At 37.6% G+C, this 20,460-nt stretch overlaps 1 protein-coding gene across 1 annotated transcript in view; it reads right to left on the minus strand.

Moving 5' to 3' along the window:
* The window catches only part of LOC138310819 (dual specificity calcium/calmodulin-dependent 3',5'-cyclic nucleotide phosphodiesterase 1A-like), a 237,084-nt gene that overhangs the window by 9,889 nt on the left and 206,735 nt on the right, over positions 1–20,460 (minus strand). The window contains exons 7-14 of the mRNA XM_069252148.1: positions 12,877–13,134; positions 12,287–12,387; positions 11,679–11,804; positions 7,422–7,523; positions 7,215–7,235; positions 5,226–5,346; positions 5,027–5,108; positions 4,646–4,870 (exon numbers count right to left, since the gene is read on the minus strand). Coding sequence (XP_069108249.1) covers positions 4,646–4,870; positions 5,027–5,108; positions 5,226–5,346; positions 7,215–7,235; positions 7,422–7,523; positions 11,679–11,804; positions 12,287–12,387; positions 12,877–13,134 — 1,036 coding nt within the window. The remainder of the gene's footprint in view (positions 1–4,645; positions 4,871–5,026; positions 5,109–5,225; positions 5,347–7,214; positions 7,236–7,421; positions 7,524–11,678; positions 11,805–12,286; positions 12,388–12,876; positions 13,135–20,460) is intronic.

The following is a 20,460-nucleotide window of genomic DNA, read 5'->3' on the forward strand; positions in this document are numbered from 1 at the left end:
GGATAAGGAAGTGTGTGGTCAATGATTCATGTGACATAATTTACTGGTGATACAGGAAATGTGTGATAGATGGTCATGTGACATGATTTACCTGAGGATATGGGATGCACGTAGAGTGAATAGTGATTCATGTGACATAATTTACCTGAGGATATGGAAATGTGTGGTCAGATGGTCATGTGACATAATTTTACCTGGGGATCATGGAGTGTGGTAGATTGATCATGAGTGACATAATTTACCTGGGATATGGGAGTACAGGTGTGGTCGATGATCATGTGACATAATTTACCTGGGGATATGGGAGTGTGTGGTAGATGATCATGTGACATAATTTACCTGAGGATATGGGAGTGTGTGGTAGATGATCATTTGACATAATTTACCTGAGGATATGGGAGTGTGTGGTAGATGATCATGTGACATAATTTACCTGAGGATATGGGAGTGTGTGGTAGATGATCATGTGACATAATTTACCTGGGGATATGGGAGTGTGTGGTAGATGATCATGTGACATAATTTACCTGAGGATATGGGAGTACATGGTCGATGATCATGTGACATAATTTACCTGAGGATATGGGAGTGTGTGGTAGATGATCATGTGACATAATTTACCTGAGGATATGGGAGTGTGTGGTAGATGATCATTTGACATAATTTACCTGAGGATATGGGAGTGTGTGGTAGATGATCATGTGACATAATTTACCTGAGGATATGGGAGTGTGTGGTAGATGATCATGTGACATAATTTACCTGGGGATATGGGAGTGTGTTGGTAGATGATCATGTGACATAATTTTACCTGAGGATATGGGAGTGCAGTGTAGATGATCATGTGACATAATTTACCTGGGGATATGGGTGTGACTGATGGTTGATAATGTGACATAATTTACCTGGGGATATGGGAGTGCATGGTTGATCATGTGACATAATTTAACTGGGGATATGGGAGTGTGGTAGATGATCATTTGACATAATTTACCTGGGGATATGGGTGTGACTGATTGATCATGTGACATAATTTATCAGGGGATATTTGATGTGTGAGTGTGTGGTGATGATCATGTGACATAATTTACCTGGGGATATGGGAGTGCCTGGTTGAGATGATCATGTGACATAATTTACCTGGGGATATGGGTGTGATTGGTTGATCATGTGACATAATTTTACCTGGGGATATGGGAGTGTGGTTGATCATGTGACATAATATTACCTGGGGATATGGGAGTGTGACTTTGATCATGTGACATAATTTACCTGGGGATATGGGAGTGCGTGGTTGATCATGTGACATAATTTACCTGGGGATATGGGAGTGTGTGTTGAGATTCATGTGACATAATTTACCTGGGGATATGGGAGTGCCTGGTTGATCAATGTGACATAATTTACTGGGTGATATTGGAGTGCGTGGTTGATCATGTGACATAATTTACCTGGGGATATTGGGTGTGCAGTGGTTGATCATGTGACATAATTTACCTGGGGATATGGGTGTGCGTGGTTGATCATGTGACATAATTTACCTGGGGATATGGGTGTGTGTGGTAGATGATCATGTGACATAATTTACCTGGGGATATGGGAGTGCGTAGCTGATCATGTGACATAATTTACCTGGGGATATGGGAGTGTGTGGTTTGATCATGTGACATAATTTACCTGGGGATATGGGAGTGTGTGGTTGATCATGTGACATAATTTACCTGGGGATATGGGGAGTGTGTGTGGGTTGATCATGTGACATAATTTACCTGGGGATATGGGAGTGTGGGTGATAATGTGACATAATTTACCTGTTGATCATGTGATATTTACCTGGGGTGAGTGGTTGATGATCATGTGACATAATTTACCTGGGGATATGGGTGTGTGGCTGATGATCATGTGACATAATTTACCTGGGGATATGGGAGTGTGTGGTTGATCATGTGACATAATTTACCTGGGGATATGGGTGTGTGTGGTTGATCATGTGACATAATTTACCTGGGGATATGGGAGTGCGTGGTTGATCATGTGACATAATTTACCTGGGGATATGGGAGTGCGTGGTTGATCATGTGACATAATTTACCTGGGGATATGGGTGTGCGTGGTTGATAATGTGACATAATTTACCTGGGGATATGGGAGTGCCGTGGCTGATCATGTGACATAATTTACCTGGGGATATGCGGTTGATCATGTGACATAATTTCAGGGGATATTGGGATCATGGTTGACATGTGAATTTACCTGGGGATATGGGAGTGCGTGGTTGATCATGTGACATAATTTACCTGGGGATATGGGATTGCGTGGTTGATAATGTGACATAATTTACCTGGGGATATGGGAGTGTGCCTGGTTGATCATGTGACATAATTTACCTGGGGATATGGGAGTGCCTGGTTGATAAATGTGACATAATTTACCTGGGGATATATGGGATGTGCTGGTTGATCATGTGACATAATTAACTGGGGATATGGGAGTGCGTGGTTGATCATGTGACATAATTTACCTGGGGATATGGGAGTGCGTGGTTGATCATGTGACATAATTTACCTGGGGATATGGGTGTGCCTGGCTGATAATGTGACATGATTTACCTGGGGATATGGGAGTGCGTGGTTGATCATGTGACATAATTTACCTGGGGATATGGGAGTGCGTGGTTGATCATGTGACATAATTTACCTGGGGATATGGGAGTGCGTGGTTGATCATGTGACATAATTTACCTGGGGATATGGGAGTGCGTGGTTGATCATGTGACATAATTTACCTGGGGATATGGGTGTGACTGGTTGATCATGTGACATAATTTACCTGGGGATATGGGAGTGCGTGGTTGATCATGTGACATAATTTACCTGGGGATATGGGAGTGCGTGGTTGATCATGTGACATAATTTACCTGGGGATATGGGAGTGCGTGGTTGATCATGTGACATAATTTACCTGGGGATATGGGAGTGCGTGGTTGATCATGTGACATAATTTACCTGGGGATATGGGTGTGCCTGGCTGATAATGTGACATGATTTACCTGGGGATGGGTGTGCCTGGCTGATAATGTGACATGATTTTACCTGGGGATATGGGAGTGCGTGGTTGATAATGTGACATAATTTACCTGGGGATATGGGTGTGACTGGTTGATCATGTGACATAATTTACCTGGGGATATGGGAGTGCGTGGTTGATCATGTGACATAATTTACCTGGGGATATGGGTGTGCCTGGCTGATAATGTGACATGATTTACCTGGGGATATGGGAGTGCGTGGCTGATAATGTGACCTAATTTACCTGTTGATATGGGTGCGTGGTTGATCATGTGACCTAATTTACCTGTGGATATGGGAGTGCCTGGCTGATAATGTGACCTAATTTACCTGTTGATATGGGTGCCTGGTTGATCATGTGACCTAACTTACCTGTGGATATGGGAGTACCTGGCTGATAATGTGACCTAATTTACCTGTTGATATGGATGCGTGGTTGATCATGTGACACAATTTACCTGGGGATATGGGAGTGCCTGGCTGATAATGTGACATAATTTACCTGTTGATATTGGTGTGCCTTTTTGATAATGTGACATAACTTACCTGGGGATATGGGTGTGCCTGGCTGATAATGTGACATAATTTACCTGGGAATACGGGAGTGTGTGGTTGATCATGTGACCTAATTTACCTGGGGATATGGGAGTGCGTGGTTGATAATGTAACATAATTTACCTGGGGATATGGGTGTGCCTGGCTGATAATGTGACATAATTTACCTGGGGATATGGGAGTGCCTGGCTGATAATGTGACATAATTTACCTGGGGATATGGGAGTGCGTGGTTGATCATGTGACATAATTTAACTGGGATATGGGAGTGCCTGGTTGATCATGTGACACAATTTACCTGGGGATATTGGAGTGCCTGGCTGATAATTGATTTACCTGGGGATATGGGAGTGCGTGGTGACATGACATATTTACCTGGGGATATGGGAGTGCTGGTTGATCATGTGAACAATTTACCTGGTTGGATGCGTGGTGATCATGTGACATGATTTACTGGGATATGGGAGTGCCGTGGTTGATCATGTGACATAATTTACCTTGGGATATTGGACTGCGTGGTTGATCATGTGACATAATTTACCTGGGGATATGGGAGTGCGTGGTTGATCATGTGACATAATTTACCTGGGGATATGGGAGTGCCTGGCTGATAATGTGACATAATTTACCTGGGGATATGGGAGTGCGTGGTTGATCATGTGACATAATTTACCTGGGATATGGGAGTGCGTGGTTGATCATGTGACATAATTTACCTGGGGATATGGGAGTGCCTGGTTGATCATGTGACATAATTTACCTGGGGATATGGGAGTGCGTGGTTGATCATGTGACATAATTTACCTGGGGATATGGGTGTGCCTGGCTGATAATGTGACATAATTTACCTGGGGATATGGGATTTCGTGGTTGATCATGGGACATAATTAACCTGGGAATATGGGTGCGTGATTGATCATGTGACATAATTTACCTGGGAATATGGGAGTGCGCGGTTGATCATGTGACATAATTTACCTGGGGATATGGGAGTGCGTGGTTGATCATGTGACATAATTTACCTGGGGATATGGGAGTGCGTGGTGTGGTGGGTTGACTACCAAACGAGTGGAGACTAGTCGTACTTGTACTCTTATCTTGCTTCTTGTCATCAAAAACTTCCTCGGATATTGCTTCATCAATGTTACGAGGATTTTGGTTCTGTTGACGATGTAACGGCGTCAGAACTTTTTCTAACATCTCGGACATCATCTGGAAGCTTGGGTCAACAATGAAGTCGATGAATCCTGAAAGTATTTCAAACCGTGTAGTTGCTAACATACATTTGATGGAGTAGATGTTACAGAGCAGTATGAACTTTAACTGGTTGTGATAGTCAGAGATATAATGATCGTTACCACTGCTTCACTTAGTAACATTCATAAGTAAAACGTCCATCTTACCTATTTGGGACTCGGCTACGAGGGTACTAGTTCTATCACAGAGCGGAGAAAATGGAAGTCCTAACTCTTTTTCACGATCACCCTGTGTAAGAAAGGAAATGGAGGTTATGAACAGCAAGTACTTACACAAGTTCTCTATCTTATATCCAAACTATCATTTGTTACTAACCATCTATGATAACTTGCTAGAGTTTGTTACCTGTCTGAAGAACTCCTCCAGGAGAAGTGCTGTCCAGCGCTGGTGCAATGACCAATCCTTGGCAGGGTGACTAATATCAGCACAGTGTAGGACGAGTGATAAAGCTTTGGATTTGTCAATACTGAAAAAAAGACACATTTTCGTAATACATAAACATGCGTGAATTTGACGGAAACTTCAAATGATTCAATTTTGAAAAGTCAATGAATCATAAAATCTTTTGTATATTGATAAATTCAGGCACAGACGTTTATAGTCTACAAAGCAAGAAATATTATACCATAAAATTAGTATTACGTAGGGAGTAAATTGGAAATAGTCAGGACTGAGTTTCACTAAAGGTTGTAAGTCCACACGTAGATGTAAACGTAGACCTTACGTCCGAACTTATGTGTGCGTAAGATGTGTTTCACTAAAGGGTGTAACTCTGCACGCACGTGTAAACGTAGACGTAAGATTTTGCGTAACTTACGTCTGAAAATCAATTTGTAACATCGCGTCTGATTGGCTGATGCGACTTGGTACCCGATCAAATTTGGCGAGTGTTTTTATATTCCGGTTTGTTGTCTATTTGATTAATATTCTTATGTTTTATTGTGCACAAATCAAAACATGCCATATATTTGACATGAAAAAATATCGATGCGTTCTCCATATTACAGTTTGTCAGGAGTGAATTTTAAAATTATTTTTGCAGGACTGAATTTACGTTTATGTATATTAGCGTTTTATTTTTACGTCTAACGCGCCCCATAGAATATATTCTTAGAGGAATTGCTCCATACAAGCATGGTTAACATAAAAGCGAAATCCAATCCCTATTTGAAAATACGAGTTAATACCATAAAAGAAAATAAAGAAAAAAACGGATGTCCGTGTGCTCGGTTTTTGAGCTATTGTCACTCAAAGATACCTAGTTGACAAAATATTGGATTTTATGGGAATTTTGCCATTTTGACCACACACACAAGAGATTAAAGTCATTATTTCCTAATGAGGTGTGTCAGAAAACTAGCGTTATGTTGTTGTGAAGTGGGTTACGTTTAATTCTAAGTGAACTCCAAAGTAAACGTAGATTTACGTGTAAAATTAATCGTTACTTCACTGCACGTAAAGTTACGACCTTTAGTGAATACACGTTTTAGACGTAACTTATGTCTACGTTTACGTCTACATGTAGACTTATGATCTTTAGTGAAACTCAGTCCAGGTTTGTATCATCTGTGAATGATAAAGATTAACATCATCTATAAACTATGTTAGTCATTTTAACCATACAAACGTGAAAGCCAATAAACAAAGTATAGTGTGTCTCCATAACGAAAAACTATAATTTCTACTGATCCCCCTCCATTTATCATTGTAGGAACGATGAACATGGCTAATATTTTATAGCAGGGCATACAAAGAGGTCAGTTAATATTCTTTCCAAAATTTAAAATATACCAAGGCCAAATTGTTCAAAGAAGATTAGTTAGATATATATTGGAGTAAACATTTGAGAACATTCACAGTAAAAAAAAAAAACAGTAGAAAATTTTTTTTTAAAAATTTATAGGTCATGTTTTTTCTGCCAGAAATATTTGCATCATGAATTCCTACATGTTGTAGCTCCATTTTCGTTTTCCTCAATTACATTTTTTGTTTTGTTTTAATTTTTTTAATTTAAAATTTTTCCTGGGTCATATAAGTTATGATATATCACATTCATCAAGAAACTTGAATTATGAGTTATCGAAAGATGATTCACTTTCTCAGAATTTCAAATTCATATCAAATACAAATGAAATAAGCAATTAAATAAAGTTAAAATTAAATAAGCAATTAATAGTTAATTACTTATACTAAAAGTTATTTCAAAATTACTCACAAATAAGGCATATGTTGGTGGAGACGAAATTTGAGGACACAAAGGTATGAAACAGTTTTAACAAAACAAAATGTAACAATTAATCCAACAAGTTTGAAACATGAACACTTTGTCCATACCAAAATTTCTTTATTCTATCTCTGAAAAGAAAATGCATGGAATGATGAAAGAAAATTCATAAGCTCCATAAACGTTGTACACCAGCTGAATTTTTTGTATATTTGATTCAAATAGACAGCTGTATAAATCCATCATCTTTGTAGTACATGAGTTATAAACAAGCCATTAGATTACTAATTCATTGCTGACACTAAGGAATTACTCACTTTTCTGGCATTGCCATCAGATTCTTCATATTCTTGATCTGTTGAAAATGGAACGACATATCCGTGGCTAGCACCATGTCTATGACCAGGTTTCGGAACTCCCTGTGGCAATAATTTATTTTTGTATTTTCTTTGTACAAGAATGAAACATTTTTGCTGCTTTTTTTTTTTTTTTTTTTGCAAACATGGTATATTGTTTGTAATTTTTCATGACTAGATCAATAGCACTTTTTCATAATAAACTGATATTGTAATTTTTTTACCTTAATGCAAAAAATCCAAGAATGCCTCAAAAATCAATGTTATTGTGATTAATATTGCCTAAAGACATAATCCCCTGATTATTTTACGGAATCGTACATTAAAACATATATTTCATTTTGTAAAGTAGTCTTAAAATTTGATCATAAGGATCCATGTCACATTTTCTAATTATCACTTTGGGTTACATACAGGTATGGAAAGAAAAAAAAAAGGCTCATCAGAAATTCAGATTCATTATGAGAACAAAGAAAAATTAAATATTTCAGTATATGCTGAAATGAAACTTGCCAATTTTTCATACCAACTTACAGATAAAATTGCGTTCACTAAAAGTCTTGCATACAGAACAATGTCAGAGTTATTCCCCTTGATACAGTAGTTATAGTTCAATCTGTAGTGTTTGAGGTTCTTTTATCTTTTGTGTAAAACTTCCAGAAAAAAAAAACAAATAAAAAAAGACCTTCTGAGATACGTACCTGAACTCCTCTCGTCTGACATTTGATGCGTACCTGAAGTCTACTCGTCTGAGATTTGATATGTACCTGAACTCCTTTCGCCTGAGATTTGATATGTACCTCAACTCCTCTTGGCTGAGATTTGATACGTACCTGAACTCCTCTTGGCTGAGGTTTGATACGTACCTGAACTCCTCTTGGCTGAGATTTGATACGTACCTTAAGTCTTCTCGGCTGAGATTTGATACGTACCTGAACTCCTTTCGCCTGAGATTTGATACGTACCTGAACTCCTCTTGGCTGAGATTTGATACGTACCTTAAGTCTTCTCGGCTGAGATTTGATACGTACCTGAACTCCTCTCGGCTGAGATTTGATACTTACCTGAAGTCTTCTCGTCTGAGATTTGATACATACCTGAACTCCTCTTGGCTGAGATTTGATATGTACCTTAAGTCTTCTAGGCTGAGATTTCTTCTCGGCTGAGATTTGATACGTACTTGAACTCCTTTCACCTGAGATTTGATATGTACCTGAACTCCTCTTGGCTGAGATTTGATACGTACCTGAACTCCTCTCGGCTGAGATTTGAAACGTACCTGAACTCTTTTCGGCTGAGGTTTGATACGTACCTGAAGTCTTCTCGTCTGAGATTTGATACGTACCTGAACTCCTCTCGGCTGAGATTTGATACTTACCTGAAGTCTTCTCGTCTGAGATTTGATACATACCTGAACTCCTCTTGGCTGAGATTTGATATGTACCTTAAGTCTTCTCGGCTGAGATTTCTTCTCGGCTGAGATTTGATACGTACCTGAACTCCTTTCACCTGAGATTTGATATGTACCTGAACTCCTCTTGGCTGAGATTTGATACGTACCTGAACTCCTCTCGGCTGAGATTTGATACGTACCTGAACTCTTCTCGGCTGAGATTTGATACGTACCTGAACTCCTCTCGGCTGAGATTTGATACTTACCTGAAGTCTTCTCGTCTGAGATTTGATACATACCTGAACTCCTCTTGGCTGAGATTTGATATGTACCTTAAGTCTTCTCGGCTGAGATTTCTTCTCGGCTGAGATTTGATACGTACCTGAACTCCTTTCACCTGAGATTTGATATGTACCTGAACTCCTCTTGGCTGAGATTTGATACGTACCTTAAGTCTTCTCGGCTGAGATTTGAAACGTACCTGAACTCTTTTCGGCTGAGGTTTGATACGTACCTGAAGTCTTCTCGTCTGAGATTTGATATGTACCTGAACTCCTCTCGGCTGAGATTTGATACGTACCTGAAGTCTTCTCGGCTGAGATTTGATACGTACCTGAACTCCTCTTGGCTGAGATTTGATATGTACCTTAAGTCTTCTCGGCTGAGATTTCTTCTCGGCTGAGATTTAATTGATACGTACCTGAACTCCTTTCACCTGAGATTTGATATGTACCTGAACTCCTCTTGGCTGAGATTTGATACGTACCTTAAGTCTTCTCGGCTGAGATTTGATACGTACCTGAACTCCTCTCGGCTGAGATTTGATACGTACCTGAACTCCTCTCGGCTGAGATTTGATACGTACCTGAACTCTTCTCGGCTAAGGTTTGATACGTACCTGAAGTCTTCTCGTCTGAGATTTGATATGTACCTGAACTCCTCTCAGCTGAGATTTGATACGTACCTGAACTCCTCTAGGCTGAGATTTTATACGTACCTGAACTCCTCTTGGCTGAGGTTTGATACCTACCTGAACTCCTCTCAGCTGAGGTTTGATACGTACCTGAAGTCTTCTCGTCTGAGATTTGATACGTACCTGAACTCCTCTTGGCTGAGATTTGATGCGTACCTGAACTCCTCTCGGCTGAGATTTGATACGTACCTGAACTCCTCTCGGCTGAGATTTGATACGTACCTGAACTCTTCTCGGCTGAGATTTGATACGTACCTGAACTCTTCTCGTCTGAGATTTGATACGTTATACTCCTCTGTGAGTCACTCTCTCGCTGAGATTGATATACTGAACTCTCTCGCTGAGATTTGAAGTACTGAACTCCTTTGGCTGAGTTTGATAGTACCTGAATCTTCTCGCTGAGATTTGATATGTACCTGAACTCCTCTCGGCTGAGATTTGATACGTACCTGAAGTCTTCTCGTCTGAGATTTGATACATACCTGAACTCCTCTTGGCTGAGATCTACTCTCGGCTGAGATTTGATACGTACCTGAACTCTTCTCGGCTAAGGTTTGATACGTACCTGAAGTCTTTTCGTCTGAGATTTGATATGTACCTGAACTCCTCTTGGCTGAGATTTGATATGTACCTGAACTCCTCTAGGCTGAGATTTGATACGTACCTGAACTCCTCTTGGCTGAGATTTGATATGTACCTGAACTCCTCTCAGCTGAGGTTTGATATGTACCTGAAGTCTTCTCGGCTGAGATCTGATACGTACCTGAACTCCTCTCAGCTGAGATTTGATATGTACCTGAACTCCTCTTGGCTGAGATTTGATACGTACCTGAAGTCCTCTTGGCTGAGGTTTGATACGTACCTGAACTCCTCTCAGCTGAGGTTTGATACGTACCTGAAGTCTTCTCGTCTGAGATTTGATACGTACCTGAACTCCTCTCAGCTGAGATTTGATATGTACCTGAACTCCTCTCGGCTGAGATTTGATACGTACCTGAACTCCTCTTGGCTGAGATTTGATGCGTACCTGAACTCCTCTCGGCTGAGATTTGATACGTACCTGAACTCCTCTCGGCTGAGATTTGATACGTACCTGAACTCCTTTCGGCTGTGGTCTGATACGTACCTGAACTCTTCTCGGCTGAGATTTGATATGTACCTGAACGTCTTTCGGCTGAAGTTTGATACGTACCTGAACGCCTTTCGGCTGAGATTTGATACGTACCTGAACGCCTTTCGGCTGAGATTTGATACGCACCTGAACCCCTCTCGGTTGAGGTCTGATACGTACCTGAACTCTTCTCGGCTGAGATTTGATATGTACCTGAACGCCTTTCGGCTGAAGTTTGATACGTACCTGAACTCCTTTCGGCTGAGATTTGATACCCACCTGAAATCTTCTCGGCTGAGGTTTGATATGTACCTGAACTCTTCTCGGCTGAGATTTGATATGTACCTGAACTCCTCTCGGTAGAGATTTGATGCGTACTTGAAGTCTTCTCGGCTGAGTTTTGATATGTACCTGAACTCCTCTCGTCTGAGATTTGATATGTACCTGAACTCCTTTTGGCCGAGATTTGATACGTACCTGAACTCCTATTGGCTGAGATTTGATATGTACCTGAACTCCTCTCGGCTGAGATTTGATACGTACCTGAACTCCTTTTGGCTGAGATTTGATATGTACCTGAACTCCTCTCGGCTGAGATTTGATACGCACCTGAACTCCTCTCGGCTGAGATTTGATATGTACCTGAACTCTTCTCAGCTGAGATTTGATATGTACCTGAACTCCTCTCGGCTGAGGTTTGATACGTACCTGAACTCTTCTCAGCTGAGATTTGATACGTACCTGAACTCCTCTCGGCTGAGGTTTGATACAATATTGCATTCGTCGGTTTTCATCATTCGGAAGGAGGCACTGATGTGGTGATTCTCTAGCACAGCTCTATCATTATATAATATTGCGACTTCGGACCTGTCGAGGCAAGATTTATAATAATATTCCGTCTCGGTATATTACAGTGTTACCTCCCTTGCGGTAAGGTATATATCTATCATGATGTCATGATTTTGTGAGTGAAATTCACGTCATTTTCTCATCCGCATGGGCAGATAACTCTGTAATATGCAAAATCCATAATAGAGTCACTACTAAGAGCAGCAACAAAGTTTGACACTTATATTGAATTCTGTGACCTCACCTATAATGTCTTCATGAATACATAATTTTACAATTCATGATCTCAAAATGACTTTATTATCACTCAAAATGTATGTACTATATATAAAGGCACTGTGATGAAATTATAATTACTTTTCTAGTGTGTTTGAAATACTTTTTTAAGTTTATTTGCAAATTTTACATGTATAAATAATATATTATAACTTATTAGAATCTAGCAAGGTTTTTTCATTAAGTGGTATTATACTTATGTATATACAGAAGGTCTAACTCACCCTGTCATAATATGAAAGTTATTGGTTGTTCCTGTGTGTTCATAGTCGTGTATCAATGCAGCGATTATCGTAGCAAACACCTCCAAGTCTGTCAGCCAGTGCTGTGGGGGCAAAACTCCATTGGTTATTTTTCAACATTTTATTCAAGGGCGCTTATATACAATATGTAAGAAATAGCACATCTGATTAAAATACAGAATGATCTTTTCACACCAATTACTGACAATGGACAGCATCATGATCAGATAATGACCTTTGCTCTAGCCAATCAAATTGAAGCTAGCAAATTTACATTGAGCTGTTAGTGCAAAAGTGATATTTTCACTCGGGTGAAAAATACCATATATTTTCACCATAAAACCTTACATGTATATTTCTCACTGAAAATGTAATAAAAACTGGTATCAAACTAGTACAAGCAATTGTCTTTTGCATGAAGCAACATCAATCCAATTAAAAAACCTTAAATTGAGACACTTACTTAAAAAAAAAATTGTCTATCCTTCTGGTCAAAAGGACTTTTATTGTACTGAAACTTTGCCTTAAATTGCCAGATTATAACAAAATAAAACCTTTAGTGTTATACTTACTGCAAGCTTGCTCTGCGACAGAACAAAATGCACGGTTTGTGCCACGTCAGCTCCATGAAGGAGGTTGTGGTAGGGGTTCTTGTATTTGCTGTAACCTTGTTCTATCGCCAGTAAGAAGCTATCCAACACACTAGTGCTGATTTTAAACTTTGATATTAAATCATATTTTTGCAATAGTTCATAACCCACAAATTTCAAGGCATGTCCGTCCGCAGCTGTATTCACAGCAAACACATCAAAGGACCAGTCATCGAGTTGCTGAAAAAAATGAGGATATAACTGCATGAGGATGTGTTAGAATGGAGAACTACTAGATTTCTAACCTTATCATACTTTGCCCCCAATATTCTGTAGTTGCATATTACAGAGTTATCTGCCTTTACCGGTAGGTATCGATTGTTACATCATATGTTTACGAGTGTAACATCATACTTTTCGGAGAAAACGACGCGAATTGCGCTCACAAAATAATGACATAACAATCGGTATCTATCTGATAGGGAGCTAACTCTGTAATATGCGAAGATTAAATACTCATACATGCGTATTTTGACCACAGAATTCTGTCAAACATTTTTTCATCAAGGCTATCAAAACTTTAACAACAACTTGTTTCAAAGGAATAGAGGTGCAATAAGGGCCAGTTTTGGTATAAAAATAAATCTATGTCGGGGCCCAGATTGGTCCTGATGGTACCTCTAGTCCTAATAGTATTTGTTACACAGAGAAGTCCCCATTAAATTAATGTAAAATAGGACAGGATGACAGTACTAAACTCGTCCATGGTGAGTAACCCTTTCACATATAATATTACATATAATATAAACCAACTTTCACAGGCAATCTATTTTTGAGAATTTTGCGGATAAGGTAGATTCTTGAAAGTTTATTTCCACGAATTTATATCTTAAATAAATCTTATATCATGCTTGCACCTTTGTATTCAAAGACAACTCCAATCCATTTTAAAAACTTCATCTCTGTGAAAATGTTTAAAATTGAAATATCCTAATTCAGCAGCTGTGAAAGTAGGTTGGTTAATAGTACACGGTCTGTAACAAATTACAGTATAATCTGGAGTGACCATTAGTGGGTATGGTTTATAGTACATGGTCTGTAACAAATTATACTATTATCTAGAGTGATCATTAATGGGTATGGTTTATAGTACATGGTCTGTAACAAATTACACTATTATCTGGAGTGACCATTAGTGGGTATGGTTTATAGTACATGGTCTGTAACAAATTATACTATTATCTGAAGTGACCATTAATGTGTATGGTTTATAGTACATGGTCTGTAACAAATTACACTATTATCTAGAGTGATCATTAGTGTGTATGGTTTATAGTACATGGTCTGTAACAAATTACACTATTATCTGGAGTGACCATTAGTGTGTATGGTTTATAGTACATGGTCTGTAACAAATTACACTATTATCTGGAGTGACCATTAGTGGGTATGGTTTATAGTACATGGTCTGTAACAAATTACACTATTATCTGGAGTGACCATTAGTGTGTATGGTTTATAGTACATGGTCTGTAACAAATTACACTATTATCTGGAGTGACCATTAGTGTGTATGGTTTATAGTACATGGTCTGTAACAAATTACACTATTATCTAGAGTGATCATTAGTGTGTATGGTTTATAGTACATGGTCTGTTACAAATTACACTATTTTCTGGAGTGACCATTAGTGTGTATGGTTTATAGTACATGGTCTGTTACAAATTACACTATTATCTGGAGTGACCATTAGTGTGTATGGTTTATAGTACATGGTCTGTAACAAATTACACTATTATCTGGAGTGACCATTAGTGTGTATGGTTTATAGTACATGGTCTGTTACAAATTACACTATTTTCTGGAGTGACCATTAGTGTGTATGGTTTATAGTACATGGTCTGTAACAAATTACACTATTATCTGGAGTGACCATTAGTGTGTATGGTTTATAGTACATGGTCTGTAACAAATTACACTATTATCTGGAGTGACCATTAGTGTGTATGGTTTATAGTACATGGTCTGTAACAAATTACACTATTATCTGGAGTGACCATTAGTGTGTATGGTTTATAGTACATGGTCTGTAACAAATTACACTATTATCTAGAGTGATCATTAGTGTGTATGGTTTATAGTACATGGTCTGTAACAAATTACACTATTATCTAGAGTGATCATTAGTGTGTATGGTTTATAGTACATGGTCTGTTACAAATTACACTATTATCTGGAGTGACCATTAGTGTGTATGGTTTATAGTACATGGTCTGTTACAAATTACACTATTATCTGGAGTGACCATTAGTGTGTATGGTTTATAGTACATGGTCTGTTACAAATTACACTATTATCTGGAGTGATCATTAGTGTGTATGGTTTATAGTACATTGTAACAAATTACACTATTATCTAGAGTGATTATTAGTGGGTATGGTTTATAGTACATGGTCTGTTACAAATTACAGTGACCATTAGTGTGTATGGTTTATAGTACATGGTCTGTTACAAATTACACTATTATCTGGAGTGACCATTAGTGTGTATGGTTTATAGTACATGGTCTGTAACAAATTACACTATTATCTGGAGTGACCATTAGTGTGTATGGTTTATAGTACATGGTCTGTAACAAATTACACTATTATCTGGAGTGACCATTAGTGTGTATGGTTTATAGTACATGGTCTGTTACAAATTACACTATTATCTGGAGTGACCATTAGTGTGTATGGTTTATAGTACATGGTCTGTTACAAATTACACTATTATCTGGAGTGACCATTAGTGTGTATGGTTTATAGTACATGGTCTGTTACAAATTACACTATTATCTGGAGTGACCATTAGTGTGTATGGTTTATAGTACATTGTAACAAATTACACTATTATCTAGAGTGACCATTAGTGTGTATGGTTTATAGTACATGGTCTGTTACAAATTACACTATTATCTGGAGTGACCATTAGTGTGTATGGTTTATAGTACATGGTCTGTAACAAATTACACTATTATCTGGAGTGACCATTAGTGTGTATGGTTTATAGTACATGGTCTGTTACAAATTACACTATTATCTGGAGTGACCATTAGTGTGTATGGTTTATAGTTCATGGTCTGTTACAAATTACAGTGACCATTAGTGTGTATGGTTTATAGTACATGGTCTGTTACAAATTACACTATTATCTGGAGTGACCATTAGTGTGTATGGTTTATAGTACATGGTCTGTTACAAATTACACTATTATCTGGAGTGACCATTAGTGTGTATGGTTTATAGTACATGGTCTGTTACAAATTACACTATTATCTGGAGTGACCATTAGTGTGTATGGTTTATAGTACATGGTCTGTTACAAATTACACTATTATCTGGAGTGACCATTAGTGTGTATGGTTTATAGTACATGGTCTGTTACAAATTACACTATTATCTGGAGTGACCATTAGTGTGTATGGTTTATAGTACATGGTCTGTTACAAATTACACTATTATCTGGAGTGACCATTAATGGGTATGGTTTATAGTACATGGTCTGTAACAAATTACACTATTATCTGGAGTGACCATTAGTGTGTATGGTTTATAGTACATGGTCTGTTACAAATTACACTATTATCTGGAGTGACCATTAGTGTGTATGGTTTATAGTACATGGTCTGTTACAAATTACACTATTATCTGGAGTGACCATTAGTGTGTATGGTTTATAGTACATGGTCTGTTAACAAATTACACTATTATCTGGAGTGACCATTAGTGTGTATGGTTTATAGTACATGGTCTGTTACAAATTACACTATTATCTGGAGTGACCATTAGTGTGTATGGTTTATAGTACATGGTCTGTAACAAATTACACTATTATCTGGAGTGACCATTAGTGTGTATGGTTTATAGTACATGGTCTGTTACAAATTACACTATTATCTGGAGTGACCATTAGTGTGTATGGTTTATAGTACATGGTCTGTAACAAATTACACTATTATCTGGAGTGACCATTAGTGTGTATGGTTTATGTACATGGTCTGTTACAAATTACACTATTATCTGGAGTGACCATTAGTGTGTATGGTTTATAGTACATGGTCTGTAACAAATTACACTATTATCTGGAGTGACCATTAGTGTGTATGGTTTATAGTACATGGTCTGTAACAAATTACACTATTATCTGGAGTGATCATTAGTGTGTATGGTTTATAGTACATGGTCTGTTACAAATTACACTATTATCTGGAGTGACCATTAGTGTGTATGGTTTATAGTACATGGTCTGTAACAAATTACACTATTATCTGGAGTGACCATTAGTGTGTATGGTTTATAGTACATGGTCTGTTACAAATTACACTATTATCTGGAGTGACCATTAGTGTGTATGGTTTATAGTACATGGTCTGTAACAAATTACACTATTATCTAGAGTGACCATTAGTGTGTATGGTTTATAGTACATGGTCTGTTACAAATTACACTATTATCTGGAGTGACCATTAGTGTGTATGGTTTATAGTACATGGTCTGTTACAAATTACACTATTATCTGGAGTGACCATTAGTGTGTATGGTTTATAGTACATGGTCTGTAACAAATTACACTATTATCTGGAGTGACCATTAGTGTGTATGGTTTATAGTACATGGTCTATTACAAATTACACTATTATCTGGAGTGACCATTAGTGTGTATGGTTTATAGTACATGGTCTGTAACAAATTACACTATTATCTGGAGTGACCATTAGTGTGTATGGTTTATAGTACATGGTCTGTAACAAATTACACTATTATCTGGAGTGACCATTAGTGTGTATGGTTTATAGTACATGGTCTGTAACAAATTACACTATTATCTGGAGTGACCATTAGTGTGTATGGTTTATAGTACATGGTCTGTAACAAATTACACTATTATCTGGAGTGACCATTAGTGTGTATGGTTTATAGTACATGGTCTGTTACAAATTACACTATTATCTGGAGTGACCATTAGTGTGTATGGTTTATAGTACATGGTCTGTAACAAATTACACTATTATCTGAGTGACCATTTAGTGGTGTTTATAGTACATGGTCTGTAACAAATTACACTATTATCTGGAGTGACCATTAGTGTGTATGGTTTATAGTACATGGTCTGTAACAAATTACACTATTATCTGGAGTGACCATTAGTGTGTATGGTTTATAGTACATGGTCTGTAACAAATTACACTATTATCTGGAGTGACCATTAGTGTGTATGGTTTATAGTACATGGTCTGTAACAAATTACACTATTATCTGGAGTGACCATTAGTGTGTATGGTTTATAGTACATGGTCTGTAACAAATTACACTATTATCTGGAGTGACCATTAGTGTGTATGGTTTATAGTACATGGTCTGTAACAAATTACACTATTATCTGGAGTGACCATTAGTGTGTATGGTTTATAGTACATGGTCTGTAACAAATTACACTATTATCTGGAGTGACCATTAGTGTGTATGGTTTATAGTACATGGTCTGTAACAAATTACACTATTATCTGGAGTGACCATTAGTGTGTATGGTTTATAGTACATGGTCTGTTACAAATTACACTATTATCTGGAGTGACCATTAGTGTGTATGGTTTATAGTACATGGTCTGTACAAATTACACTATTATCTGGAGTGACCATTAGTGTGTATGGTTTATAGTACATGGTCTGTAACAAATTACACTATTATCTGGAGTGACCATTAGTGTGTATGGTTTATAGTACATGGTCTGTTACAAATTACACTATTATCTGGAGTGACCATTAGTGTGTATGGTTTATAGTACACATGGTCTGTTACAAATTACACTATTATCTGGAGTGACCATTAGTGTGTATGGTTTATAGTACATGGTCTGTAACAAATTACACTATTATCTGGAGTGACCATTAGTGTGTATGGTTTATAGTACATGGTCTGTTACAAATTACACTATTATCTGGAGTGACCATTAGTGTGTATGGTTTATAGTACATGGTCTGTAACAAATTACACTATTATCTGGAGTGACCATTAGTGTGTATGGTTTTAGTACATGGTCTGTTACAAATTACACTATTATCTGGAGTGACCATTAGTGTGTATGGTTTATAGTACATGGTCTGTAACAAATTACACTATTATCTGGAGTGACCATTAGTGTGTATGGTTTATAGTACATGGTCTGTTACAAATTACACTATTATCTGGAGTGACCATTAGTGTGTATGGTTTATAGTACATGGTCTGTAACAAATTACACTATTATCTGGAGTGACCATTAGTGTGTATGGTTTATAGTACATGGTCTGTTACAAATTACACTATTATCTGGAGTGACCATTAGTGTGTATGGTTTTATAGTACATGGTCTGTTAGTACATTGTAACAAATTACACTATTATCTGGAGTGACCATTAGTGTGTATGGTTTATAGTACATGGTCTGTAACAAATTACACTATTATCTGGAGTGACCATTAGTGTGTATGGTTTATAGTACATGGTCTGTTACAAATTACACTATTATCTGGAGTGACCATTAGTGTGTATGGTTTATAGTACATGGTCTGTAACAAATTACACTATTATCTGGAGTGACCATTAGTGTGTATGGTTTATAGTACATGGTCTGTAACAAATTACACTATTATCTGAGTGACATTAGTGGAGTGTATGGTGTGTATGGTTTATAGTACATGGTCTGTAACAAATTACACTATTATCTGGAGTGACCATTAGTGTGTATGGTTTATAGTACATGGTCTGTAACAAATTACACTATTATCTGGAGTGACCATTAGTGTGTATGGTTTATAGTACATGGTCTGTTACAAATTACACTATTATCTGGAGTGACCATTAGTGTGTATGGTTTATAGTACATGGTCTGTAACAAATTACACTATTATCTGGAGTGACCATTAGTGTGTATGGTTTATAGTACATGGTCTGTTACAAATTACACTATTATCTGGAGTGACCATTAGTGTGTATGGTTTATAGTACATGGTCTGTAACAAATTACACTATTATCTGGAGTGACCATTAGTGTGTATGGTTTATAGTACATGGTCTGTAACAAATTACACTATTATCTGGAGTGACCATTAGTGTGTATGGTTTATAGTACATGGTCTGTAACAAATTACACTATTATCTGGAGTGACCATTAGTGTGTATGGTTTATAGTACATGGTCTGTAACAAATTACACTATTATCTGGAGTGACCATTAGTGTGTATGGTTTATAGTACATGGTCTGTAACAAATTACACTATTATCTGGAGTGACCATTAGTGTGTATGGTTTATAGTACATGGTCTGTTACAAATTACACTATTATCTGGAGTGACCATTAGTGTGTATGGTTTATAGTACATGGTCTGTAACAAATTACACTATTATCTGGAGTGACCATTAGTGTGTATGGTTTATAGTACATGGTCTGTACAAATTACACTATTATCGAGTGACCATTAGTGTGTATGGTTTATAGTACATGGTCTGTACAAATTACACTATTATCTGGAGTGACCATTAGTG

The sequence above is a fragment of the Argopecten irradians genome, chromosome 16 (assembly GCF_041381155.1).
Source record: "Argopecten irradians isolate NY chromosome 16, Ai_NY, whole genome shotgun sequence".
Lineage (NCBI taxonomy): Eukaryota > Metazoa > Mollusca > Bivalvia > Pectinida > Pectinidae > Argopecten > Argopecten irradians.